The sequence below is a fragment of the Lytechinus variegatus genome, chromosome 6, assembly GCF_018143015.1.
Source record: "Lytechinus variegatus isolate NC3 chromosome 6, Lvar_3.0, whole genome shotgun sequence".
NCBI lineage: Eukaryota > Metazoa > Echinodermata > Echinoidea > Temnopleuroida > Toxopneustidae > Lytechinus > Lytechinus variegatus.
Window position 1 is genome coordinate 40643613 of NC_054745.1, and position 13615 is coordinate 40657227.

At 39.5% G+C, this 13615-nt stretch overlaps 1 protein-coding gene across 1 annotated transcript; it reads right to left on the reverse strand.

Moving 5' to 3' along the window:
- Positions 1-293: 293 nt before the first annotated feature.
- LOC121417487 (F-box only protein 40-like) lies at positions 294-13005 on the reverse strand. Its single transcript, XM_041611206.1, has 8 exons — positions 12832-13005; positions 7856-8040; positions 7430-7591; positions 6346-6558; positions 4612-5022; positions 3375-3674; positions 2201-3142; positions 294-1816 (listed from the first exon to the last, which is right to left on the reverse strand). Exons 2-8 carry the CDS (start codon positions 8036-8038, stop codon positions 1559-1561), a joined length of 2469 nt encoding a protein of 822 aa, XP_041467140.1. The 5' UTR covers positions 8039-8040; positions 12832-13005; the 3' UTR covers positions 294-1558.
- Between the last annotated feature and the right edge of the window lie 610 nt (positions 13006-13615).

The window sequence follows — 13615 nt, forward strand, 5'->3', positions numbered from 1 at the left end:
ACGGTCCGCTACTGACTTCAGATGAAAAATCCATGTATTATTGCAAAGTAAAATCACAGATTTAATACTTGAAATGGCATTGTAATTTTTTGTGCTCATAATAACTAAAAGAAAAAGAAAAAAAAGGATATTATGACAAGGTCAGTCACAGTATTCAAATGTAAAATAATGTTAATAATAAATAATTCATCATTTAAATCCTTTTTTATCAATTCTCATTCTTCAAATTGGCAGTTAATCCATATTTGCTTCACTGCTACAATCAACTACAATTTAAATGTATTTTTTTTTAAAGAAGTTGGTGTCCAGCACCTGTGTCTCTTTATCTCACATATTCCTATCTAGCGTTGCCAACTTAAAGCAAGGCATGTATATTAGGAGTATTACAAAGATCACAATTAAATTTGACATACTGTAGGAGTTGCCAATTTAATAAAAATGATGATTCATTTAAGTGATCTCTTATGGTGTGCATCTCTGCTTATCAAATGTATGAAAAACATGTACACAAGTCACTCTTAGCACTGCCGATTTCTAAAGTGTGCATACAAATGAGGAGTATTATCAATAACACAATTCAATTTCAGAAAGGAGTTGCCAATTTGATAAAATGATCATGATTAATTTTCATGATCCATTACAATACCTCTGTTGTCTATACATTTACATCATTAAAATAACCACTATTATTGTTGAAAATTTGAACAAGACTACATGAAGAGTAGTACAGTGATATTATAATTTGAGATAAGAGTTGCCTAATTGAAGTTGTAAGAACATTACCATCACCTACTATTGCGCCCTAATACAGAGAGAAGATGAGTTGACAAGAATAACACTGAGAACATTACCTATTATTATGGTTGAATGAGAGATCATTGACCAATCACTAGTTTTAGAAAGCGTCAACATGATCAGTCTTCTGCACATAGGTCGCCGCTCCTTGACCAACATGGCGCCTCTCCCTCTCTTAGGGTCATTGACCAATATACATTGTACATGTAAGCTACACCCATGAGACAGGTCAGTCAGAACTATTACTAATCATCCTTATGATCAGCCTTTTGTACATAGATTGCTGGGCCTCAATCAACTCGGCTTCTCTCTTTCTCTCACTCTCAGGGTCATTGGACAATGTAATCTTGATCCATGAACAGAAGGCTAATCAAAAATATTATTAATCATCTTCATGATCAGCCTTTTGAAAATAGATTGCTGTGCTTTGATCATTTCAGTACCTTTCACTCTCTCAGGGTCATCAACCAAGGCAAGTTTGCCCCATGAAACAGAAGATAAATCACAAGTATCATCACAATGAAGCGTCCTCTGTACCAAGGTTGCCAGGCCTTGACTGACACAGCATCTCTCTCAGGGTGATAGGCCATTGCGACCTTCACCCATGAAACAGAAAACCACAAACATAACCAATCATCATCAGGATCCAGAAGCCTCCTGTGTCCACGTCGCCGGGCCTGACCAACTTACTCCTCACACTCTCTCTCTTAAGGTCAATGACAATGCAAGCTTGACCCAAGACACAGAAGACCAATCACAAGCATTACCAATCGTCATCTTGATCCAGGAGCCTCCTGCGTCGAGGTCGCCAGGCCTGGACAGACTCGGCTTCCCTCTGTCTCTGGGGATCGTTGGCAGATTCGAGCTTGATCTTTGGCACATCATGACCCATGACCCTGACTGGTTGAGTGGCTGTGTTGCGGACATTGTAAGGACATCGTTTGAGGTGCTCGGCGATGGGAGGGTTGTCTTGGAAGCCCCAGGACTTGACCGGAGTGAAGGCCGTGCTAAAGTGCCACACCTGGACAAAATGGACAAGACAAAGAACAGTGAAACCTACATAAAGTGCACTCAAGGGAGAAAAGAAAAGCAATCTTACAAGATGGTCTTGATGGACAGGTTTCTTTGACACATGCTTCCAAGGAAAAATAATAAAGACCACATCAGGTTAAGCAAGGAATCTTGGGGAAAGTCAATGAACTTTTGCTTCAATCGTAATGCACTACACCTCAATCTTAAAGCTGATGTGATCATAATTAGTTAAATATCGATGTTTTCTTGAATTATCTATCTTTTTACCAATAAGAATTACACATTTTTGTTTGCCTTGCCAGAATACAAGTCTCACCTGAACATTGATTTCTGAAAATGGGAAGCTATTGTCAAGAGCGACAGATCAGCTTACCTTCATGGTTGTGTCCCAGTGTCCTTTATGCTTCTCCCATTGCAGGACCACCATCCCACGTTCCTCAAGAAGACTACAGCAGACCTGTCTCAAGAGCTTCGAAGCCATTGCAAGGTGGTTGATCGTAAAACAGTCCAAGAACCGTAACAAGTATCGCAGCAGTTCAAACGGCAGTTGGCTGAGATAGTCAGTTCCCATGTCCTTTGACACTGCTTCTGTATAATCAACCTTACCGCCAGACGTCATATCGACCTCTAATGCTTCCTTTGGGGAATCCTCAGTACTGCTCTTCTCCCGTTGCCTACCCTTGAACTCTTTGGAAGCTTCTCTATCTGTATCCCCGCTTTGGTCCATACTTGATATTTCAGAGACGTACTCTTCACTCGATCCTCGGTCAACGCAGAACTCACTGTCCATTGAAACGTCCTTTGGTTTGTCATTGATCCCATCTTGGAAGGCATTGCACTTTGATTCTGTACTGTTTTTGTGAAGACTATCATTATTGCTATCAGTTACATGAACATCACAGTTTGTCCTTTCATCATCACCATGTTCAGAACCCATATCTTTACATCCTGATGATTTTGAAGTTACCTCTGCATCAAGCTTAGGATATTTGTAGTGTTCTCCTTGATCCTCACCCTCCTGGGCGTCTCCGTCACCAGTCCGGCCATCAGGATTTCCAGATAGGCTGGTATCGGCGCAACTTCCTGAGACCTCTGTTTTCTCACGCTGGGATTCTTCAAGACACAGACCAAAGCTCTCTAGATTCTCGCTGTGGATGATGTGAGCTCCTTGAGTTCCTGGGTACAGCCGCCGTTGTGAGTAAGTGCAGCCATAGGGGGCTAGCGGACACCGTTGCTCCATCCAACCGTTCAGCCCACCGTGGATATCACTGTGGACATTCTGGAAGTGGTAAGGATACTCATCCCGACGGAATTCCTAGAAAAACCAAAGAAAATTTAGTGTTTCATTATCTTTAAGATAGATAGGAGGCAAAGGGGGAGTACATAGATCATTCTCCATGAAACATTAATATATCTGGACTTCAGTGGGTTCCTTCTTATCTCTGTTTCTTCCAGTAATTCACCAGTCTTGATCATCAACACTACAAATTACTGTATGGTTAACATGGAGCAGTTAAGTTCTCTCTATTTCTTATCAAACAACATACCTGTGCACACAAGAAAGTGTACATGGAATCTGGTTTGGCCTGGTAACGAGTAATAGACTCCAATGAGAGATCAAGACTCAACGACTGTTTACTATCTAGCGACCCGTTTGACGACGAAGACAACCTGTGAATCTTGTTTGTTGATGATGACAGAGCTGGCGGCTGGATGATGATTGGCTTTGAATGGCCTCTAGTTGGTGCTGCGGAGACGTCACCGGTGGTGGACTGGGTGACGAAGACAGCTGGCGTCTGGACCTCCGATTCTTCGCTGGAGAATGTGGAGTTCAGCGATCTGTCCGCCTAAAAAATAAAATTCAACAATCAAATTGCAATGAGGCATGGGGCATACAGTAGCATCACAATGGCCCGAATTCACAAAGGTGGTTTTGAAAACCTACCATTAAGTCCATGGTGTATGCAGATTTCCTGTATAAATTACGCTTAATTTAGGGCGTATCGGGCGCGTGTATAAAACATGCCCAATGCTAATGCGCGCATTTGTCACAGTGCGCCAAATTTATGTCTGTTACCATGGTTAGATATGCTATTTTAATAATGAGTCCACTGTTTTTATTCATGACTTCACTCTTCAAACAGTGGACTCATGAATAAAATAGCGTATATAACCACGGCAACAGGCATCAATTTGGCGCACTATGACAAAAGCGCGCATCAGCATTGGACATTTTTATACACGTGCCCGATACACGCTAAATTAGGCGTAATTTATACAGGAAATCTGCATAAACCATGGCCCCCCCAGCCATATGAACTCCCAAAATACCCAGGCCTAGATAGGGTTAAAGCAGAACTTGCCCTTGATATCTCTGACCTGAGTTTAAAAGCAACTCTTTATGCAACGTGCCCCAGAAAATATCCATCAAGATTACATTCACTTGGTCTACTAGGAGTTGGTATTATAGTTCTTGTTTATTATAATCGTAGTTGGTTTAACATTAATAATAGGATTTTATGGGGCATGTATCCACCTTGTTAGGTGATCAAGGCGTTCCTACATGTATATAGTATTCAAACTATGAAATTGACCATTTCCCTAGAGAAAAAAACAAAATGTATTTTTTTGCGATCACCAACTGACCAATCATTTAGTTTAGAATACTCTTGTACATTCATAGTAGGAAAATAATTCTTTTTATAAATGTGATACACACTTTTATATATCACTTAATGATGTGAAATGAGAATATCAACAAGACACTGAGCTAGTCATATTTACCTCAGGTGGTCCCTCATGAAATACCCCATCCTCCCTCCCTTCACGATGGTCCAGTCCATTGGGGCACCCATCCCCCTCTTGGATGAATCCATTCTGGTGCTCAGGTAGGGGTGTCATAGCGTAATCGCCCACCGAGGGATCGTCTTCTTCATCCAAATCATAATTGTACGGATCATGGATGGCCGCTTTGGAAGCAATGACACGGTCAAGTCGTTCCCTGCGCCGGGCGCAGTGGGAGCAATGGATGAAGGGGTCTTTGGGGAGAGGCAAAGGCTCCTGGAAGGTTGGTTCAGCGACGGTGCCATTGCTTTCGTGATTTTTTCGGTAGAGCTCATTGCATATGCTGCGTTGCAGACCGGGCGGAGTACGAGCTCTCTGGCGATCGGCTGCTTCCTTCTCATCCTGCATAACCTGAATATTTGAAAACGAATTTAAAAAAATACATAAAGATGCGAAACATCTCTGGAAGTCTTGTGTACTTTATGTAATACAGTGCGTCCCAGAAAAAACAAAACCGAAATTTAGCGATGATTTATCATAACTTAATCATAAATAAAATAGACAAATGACCTACCAATGTAAAGCTTAGAATCTCCTCTTTCATCTAGTATTACTTAGATTATTCCTCATTCATGCATGAGTGAGCAACAATTCGAAGAAAGGATGCCAAAAACTCATTTGGCGGGGGGTATCTTAATTTCAAAAAGAAAATTACATGACTAAAAAGTTCAATATCTGCTCTTTTCTTTGACACCTTAATCACAGAAAATAGTCAAGAAGTAAAAAATTTATGATCCCTTGAAACAATGCTTGATTTCCATAATTTCATTAAATAAACATGCTTTCACCAGTTTCCCACAGAAGCAATCGCATGGTAACAAAAGACTTGATGCACGACTGATTGTCAACAAAATGGAGTGTCGAGTGAGTTTGAACGCTAGCCTGTAAAACCTCTTCATTTTATGAAATCATTGAAATTCAAGCCTTATTTCAAATAACCAGAACTTTGTTATTTCTTGACCAATTTCTGTAATTGAGGTATTAAATTGAAGAGCAGATATTGAACTTATCAAAAATGGGGTTTTCTTTTGAAAACCCAGGTACGGCCCGCCAAGTGACTTTTTTGTATCCCCTTTTCAAATTGTTTTTGCTCACTCATGCGTGAATGAGAATTAATCTAAGTAATTTCAGATGAAAGAGGAGATTCTAAGCTTTAAAATGGTAGGTCATTTGTCTATTGTATTTGTGATTAAGTTATGACAAATCATCGATAAATCTTGGTTTCGTTTTTTGTGGGATGCACTGTATAATGCATCAGGACTGTTGACTTTAGATCTTGAAATATCAAACATTTCCCTTTTATAATTTCTCTTTTGAGTACATAATAAAATAATCCATGGCGTGTCCCATGAAAAAAAAAACTGATTCATTTCATAACTAGGTGCTTCAATACCAGGAGACTTTGGAATTTGCCATATTTCGTCTCCTCATTGCTCAGCAAATGAAAATTTTCCAATATAATCATTTGGCACAACTGAAAGGACCGCAGAACTGGCCTTTGGTTTTCTAAAACCATACAAAATCACCTGAATGTGATTTCTTCTATGTCCAGCCCACCCCAACCCCCATGTTAAAACTGTTCCCCTGAATTGTGCAGTGATTATATTGGATCCTGTTGCAACTCATTTTGAAATTGCTACCATTACCAGCATTTACACCTAATGAAGAATTAACCTGAAGTAAATTGACAAGCTCCCTCTGCTCCTCTTCCGAATCGGGAACATCGTTCGTGAGCTGAGCCGACAGGGGCACGGCAGGATGACGACGATTGAGGGCGTTGGTAAGAATCTGACGGGTCCGTTTCGATGCCTTCATAGACTTTGTCAGCATGCGTTGATCCCGAAGGGCCAGAGCTATGTCCAGCTGATTGTAGTTATCTGGTACTACCTATGAAGGGTTATAATGGGGAAATCAGGGACTCAGTTTTATAATTATGAGGGGAGCAATAAAAAGCTCTTCTTACAAGGGGAGCTCTCTTGTCCAATTTCAAAATGGATGGAGGAACGTACACTAAGTTACAACCCACAACCAATCAAGCAATCAGATATCGATCTATGCAATATTTATCTCACTAAACTTTTCAATGTCATTTCTTGCAAATGTGTTTAATTGCTTACAATATGATTGTGTGTTATTTACAAAACCCTGACAGCGAATGAAGATTTCAAGGATGACTCGAACAGTTTGATCATGGACTGACATTGACACAATTGGTGAGGCAAGTGATAAATCGCTCTATCAAAAATGGATTAAGGAGAGCGGTAGGGAGTGATCACTCTCACTCCCCTTAAAACCGAGTCCCTGGGAAATACATCTTTACCCAACATGCCTGATTTAACGTAAATGCTAGATTTGGTAACGATATCAAAATGAGTTCGTACAGAATCCAAAGAAATGACCACCAAAGTGTCTGTTTGTATAAATAAAACGTATGTGCCAAAGGATTCTGGAAGAAATTGTGTAATTGCTGAGAATTATTGCTTAGAGCGTCGGGCCTGACGCTCTTCCCGAATCCTGTGCTTATTTGCTAATTTCTCAGCAATTACACAGTTTCTTCCAAATTCTTTGGCACACACTTTCTATTTATATACAAACAGACACTTTGGTGGTCATTTCATTGGATTTTGTACGAACACATTTTGATATCATTACCACAACTGGCATTTACCTTTAACTAATCGTGACTTCAGAATATGGGCCAGATTCTAAACCATTGCTCCTGGAATACAATAAAATTGAGCAAGCGGCATGGACGTACCTGTAACGGTTGTTGAGGCTGTCTTTCGCTTGCGTAAACAGGCCACCTATTCCATTCCATAGTACAATTAACCACACTAGCTGGACACACCTCCAGATGGCGACATATATGACGTCTTTGTATCTCCACTGGGCAGCCATATATAGCATTCACACATTCAGTCTAAGAGTGGGGGAACAAACCGATAAGTACATACTGTACATGTATCATTGGTGTATGCCTAGAAATTGAACTCTTGTTGGAGAGCTCCTCAAGTGGGGATAGTAAAATCTTCATAAGTCTTTCCATGAAGTTGAGGCATTTTAATAATAAATTTAACACTAATTAGTACTGGTATACATTTATTATTGTAGGCTTTGCATTTAAGACTATACATTTGTCAGGAAATTTTGTGACTGGTAGTGTAGCTGGTACCGTAAAACTCACCTTTGTGTACGGGCAGAGTAGACGATGTTCTTCCTCCTTGCATCGATGGAACCTCGCACCACAATCGACCTCACAGTTGATGAGAGAACAAGCATTGCCGGGCTGCGGGGAGACCTGGCAGTCACGGTTGTAGCAGCTATCGCAGTGACTGTGAGGAAGGTCCGGTTCTACCTCCACCACCATGCCTAGAGTGAATATGCACAAGACACAACATCAGGGTGCTACACTTGCACTTGCAGAGATGCCAAGTTCAAAAAATGTAATGCGTGAGATTTTCATGACTCGACGTCTCTATGCGCGCGCGGCCAGTACTTACACTCGTACGTTGCGAAAAGGTGCGCGCGCATGAGATATGGGCTTCAAAACCATGCGATGCACGCACGCTATTCATCGTATCACGTAGCGCTGTGCGCTGACTGCACTTTTGATTCGTCTGGCGTGTCGGGCTGGACGCGAAGGCGGTCGGCCAGTCGTATAATCTGGCGAATAATGCTACTTTTTCTCTTTTATTTCTGTCGGGTCCCGATGCGTGAGAAAAATGGGTGCCATGCGTGAGATCGTGAGACGGACCCTGAATGCGTGAGTCTCACGCACAATGCGTGAGACTTGGTAGCTCTGCACTTGCCCAATTGCCCGGGGCAAGTAAAAGTTAGAGTTGGGCACGTGTTTTCAAGTAAAGACCGAAACTACTTGCCCGAATTGGGAAAGCAACATTCACACAGTAGAAAGCAAAATTCTCTCAGTAGAATGACCAAAATTAGGGTCAATATGATATTGAGTTTTTTACCCTAATTTTGGTCATGGTAGATAAGATAAAATCACTTTGAAAAAAGAAATGAAATAACAAAGAAGATCAGTTCATGTCAAAAGAGAGAAAAAGGTCAATGGATGATAAAACCGCAAAACTTTCTTTTGAAGCTCTCGGTAAAACTTGTTTTCTAAGATTATACTGGCAAGTGAAATAGATTTGGGGGCAAGAATATTCCAACTATTTCAAAATTTACTTGCCCAACTGGGTAAGCACTTCTAGAAAGTTATGTAGCACCCTGAACATTATCGCAAGGATAACTCAATTGTAGCGTTACTACATGTAGGACAGTACTCGAACTGAATGATGATTCTAAGAACTGTTTGAAGACATTGAAATCTGAGAGATACATGTACATGTATTTGCTATTTTTGAGCAAGCACCATGAGCACCCAGCTGAGGCAGACACCAGCCCTACATGTATACCATAACCCATCATCATCAAGGTATTTTAATTCGTCTTCGCATCAAAATTGCAAAGATATTTGCTTTCGACTGGTATAAAAGCAGGACATTCAAGCAAAAAAAAAATACAAATAAACAGATAAATAGAGATTAAGTAGACACAGATATAACATTGACGAATAATTTTTTTTTGTCGTGCTAAATTCTTCTTAGATTCCCCTTTTCTATACGATACAAAATAGAATCATTTTATTGAATATTGATTACCATTTTATATGAATTTACCATTCTTATTGTTAGTGTTAATCATACAAGATAAAATGGCACATGTATGAACTACACATGTATACCCTCCTCATTTCATAATGTAGGTTTCTACTCAGATGGAAGGGGTTTTCACGGTTACCCACATACATGTAATATGCAGGATTATAAAATTACACTTCATTCATGCAAGACATTTAGCAATCTTTGCCAAAAGCATGCATCAACAGAAAAAAGTTTTCACAAAATAAATTTACTATGCAATGGCATGCCATTAGGAAAATGACAATTGAAGAGGATACAAAATTCAATTTTGAGTCATTGTTGCTAAATGTCAAGTCCACCCATACAATAAAGGCCTGGTCACACCGCCTGAGCGTTGTTGGAGCGGTAGGGAGAGGGTCAAATTTCGCTCACAAACTTGGGGAAAAAATCGAAAACAAAATAAAAACATCGAAATCGAAAATGGTGAACGGTAGCGAGTGGTGATGATTTTTTTCTCTCCGCTCCACGACTGCTCCAACACCGCTCGGGCGGTGTGACCACGCCTTAAGAGTTTGATCTGATGGCAAATTCTAGCAGATTTTACAGTAAAAGGTGACAATTACTCCAACAACTTGGTTAATCTTTAAAATGAATTCAATATTGGTCCATCTAACATACCATGTATGCCTATTGTGAGTTTTGTGACTCACGGGAACAGTCTCAAACCAACTGATCAAATCAGCTCACTGTTCAAACAAAGTTTTAGGAGCTCTAGATCAGTTAAGGCCGTAAGGAATGCTATTACTTTGTAGAATGGGGAGGGGGTGTCGATAAATAACCAATAAAATTGCCTTCTTTCTCGTCTTTGGATGACACAAGAATACAAATTCCATCGTTGTACATGTAGAATCTTCTTTAATTTTGTTCTCTATAATTGCCAAACTTTTTGTACTAACAGTTGATGTGACTTTTAAGTTTGTTAAATTTTTCCAAAGTCTGTATTAAAATTGATTACAAGTCCAGAACACAACAACTGGGTATACATATCATCGCTGCTAATGTGTAAGTGAGAAGCAGTTTTCACAGGACAATGACAGGAAAGAAAAGAAATTTGGGCTATCAAGTTGAATTATTAAAAGGGTGAAGAATTAATTCATCCCCTCAATATCCTTTCCTTTTTTATTTTTATTTAATTTCTTAATTTTATTTTATGATTTCTAATTTCACTTTTGTTTGTACATTATTTCAATTCAATTCAATTCAAATTCAAAAATGGTCTTTATTGATAATCAAACATGTTAGCAATCATACATGAAATAACAGCAAAAGCTGGAAAGATCATGCTTACAAGTTGGTTTTGGCACATTATTAAATAAATAGTAAAATGCATTAAAAACGGTTATACATTTAAAAGTTTATACATTTTAAATAAGGCATAAAAGACAATGAACATGATGAATGAATGAGTGAATGTAATATGATAATGGCAGACTTGAAGGAGAGGAGACTGACACTTATTTAAATGACAAAAATAATTTTTTCGTATGTTCTACATCAAAAAGCGCTTTGATATGGATATCATGAAAAGCGCTATTTATTATTCTCCCTCCTCTTCCTCTTTTTTTTGTTCTTTGACCTTCTTCATTATTTCAAAATCTTCTTCCTTTTCTTCACTCATTCAATTTTTTTTGTCCTTACTAGTATGTCATTAAGTTTGAAAGATAATTATCATTATTATCTTTCAAACTGCATCTTGCCGCCTCCTGAGCACAACATGTCATGGGAAAGTAAAATTCACACTACATGTATGTCAAGGTCAAGAGGAGATGTGAAATATGTAAAATAAAGGGGAAAATCTGAAAATTTGTGTACAAAACTATTGGAGAGTTGTCCACAAAATCAGCCATTTTGAAGCACGTTTGCCAATTTGAGGATCCCCATAGAAAGTAAAACAAGACTTTTTAAACGTCTATAACTTGCTTATTTCATAACCAATTTTGATGAAACTTGGTTTTAATTGTTCCTCTCATATTTTTCTTTCCAATAAGATTGCTTCTCTTCTTGGGTTTTGGTTTCCTTTAAGCTGAACTCCGTTGGCTTCACTCACCAAATACAGAGACCAAAGTTCTAGCGTTCTGTATTGTTACAGGGGACTCAATGGCCATGTTTATTAATTATATAAGTTGGGATAAAAGAGAGAAGTGAAGTTGCGTGACAGCCAAGGTAAGTCACTGTTTTTGTTCCTTAGTTTTAAGGCAGTGTATACAGCCACACGCGTGTGTCTTTACCATCCAGCCACACGCGTGTGGTTATATCCAGAACACCTATCTGTGGATACCGCCACACGCCGCCAGTAATAACAGTAAAACACGTATGTAGGTCTGACCGTCTATATCACGATCAAAATAACCTCATTTCTTCATTAAATTCTTACATTCTAAACCCCTTTGATATCCTTAGATCGTTTCAATTTCATTCTCACCGTCTTCTCTCCTTGCTTTTCTTGTCTTGTTACAAACGGTCGTCTGTTTAACAGCAAATTCTCTTTTTCTATGTGTCGATTCTGGCTTCCTTTGCGGTGGCAGACCCATACAGCGTTAACGCAGCGCAGTAGTAGACATACACAGTTTGGGTTTCGTACGTACGCGCACATAGCCTAGAGTCAGTAGAGAATCGACACAAGTAGAAAAAGTGTGAAAATTTGCTATTTAACAGGCGGCCTTTTGTAACAAGACAAGAAAAGCAAGGAAAGAAGACAGTGAGAATGAAATTGAAACGATTTAAAGAAATCAGAGTGGTTTAGAATGTAAGAATTTAATGAAAAAATGAGGTTATTTTGATCGTGATATAGACGGTCAGACCTACATACGCGTTTTACTGTTATTACTGGCGGCGTGTGGCGGTATCCACAGATAGGTGTTCTGGATATAACCACACGCGTGTGGCTGGATGGTAAAGACACACGCGTGTGGCTGTATACACTGCCTAGTTTTAACTTGATTTTTCCCTATTTCTTGGCAAGTAATGCCAAGAGGGAATATTGATTTGCATTTCGGTCCCATTAATTTTCAAAAGTTTGATTCAATAAAGACAAAATTGAAGAGCCCCGACGGGGGAATCTATTTAGTCCCCTATTGGCCCTAAAATGGCTGCACGATACTCATTCAATTACAATGAACAAGGTTTAATATGCTGCACGATAGCGAGCCGTCTGTGTACGAGGATAAACTTTTTTTTAAATGAAATTAAAAAACTCCTCGAAACAGACAGCTGCCAGCTGTCTAGTGAAAGCAAGGCTACATCATCGTTCTTTCAGAAGGCGTCACTCGCTCACTCATTCACTCGGCAGCTCTACTCACTGCCCAGCTGATCCCCGACGGACGAAGACCGAGCGAGGCCGGGGCGCCACTCCGAGAACATTGAACATCATTGATGAATGAATGACAAAGCACTAAACAGACACACTCGCACAAACATGACAAAAAGACATCGGCAATAATGGAATTATACTCACTTTCCGCTTGCCTTCCGGGGTGAAATTATATTCAATATGCTTGCCAGAATCAGGGTAACTGATGCATTTCAACTTGATAATCGCAAATTCATGGATTTCGATTCACTTTTCCTTTGTTTTGACTCGATGCCGTGCCAAATACTTCGGATGTTTCTCCCTTTATTTACCTTTTACGGACTTGAGGGTCAAAGGTCAACGATATGCATGTTATCAGTGCAATCGATTGCGGTTTGCCCCTAGCAAAGGCCCAAGGTTAAAGCCAAGCGAGAGAGGGGGGGGGGGGGGCGTATGGTCCTCTAAATTTTTGGTTTTATGTTTTTGTCTTCTCTCAAATCAGTCGTACATTGACAATATAGTCTCATAAAGCAAATTCTGCAATCATTTCAAACAAGCATATTATAGCACATAATTGTACGAGAATGTCACATATAATTGTGGCAGAGAACATCACAAGTATAGTTAGAATTAAAAAGATAAAGAGAGAAAACCCCCAAAGATAAAGGTTGGTCTTTTATCATGTGTTCGATTCCAGTGCAAGCACTTGCAACATCTAATTGGACATGTGCTATATCCACATGAGTGGCCCTTTATATGTGTGAATAAAATTAATTCGAGGCATACCGGTAGCTTTTTTTTTTAGAACTGAGGGGCCGAGGGGGGGGTGTTATTGAGACCGGTTTATATGCAATTCCATGAATAAAAAAAACAATTAAAAAAAATATTCAGGGGTAGAGTGAATGAAATTCTGCAAAACAAAACAACCTCTGTATACTGCACCAGTCCC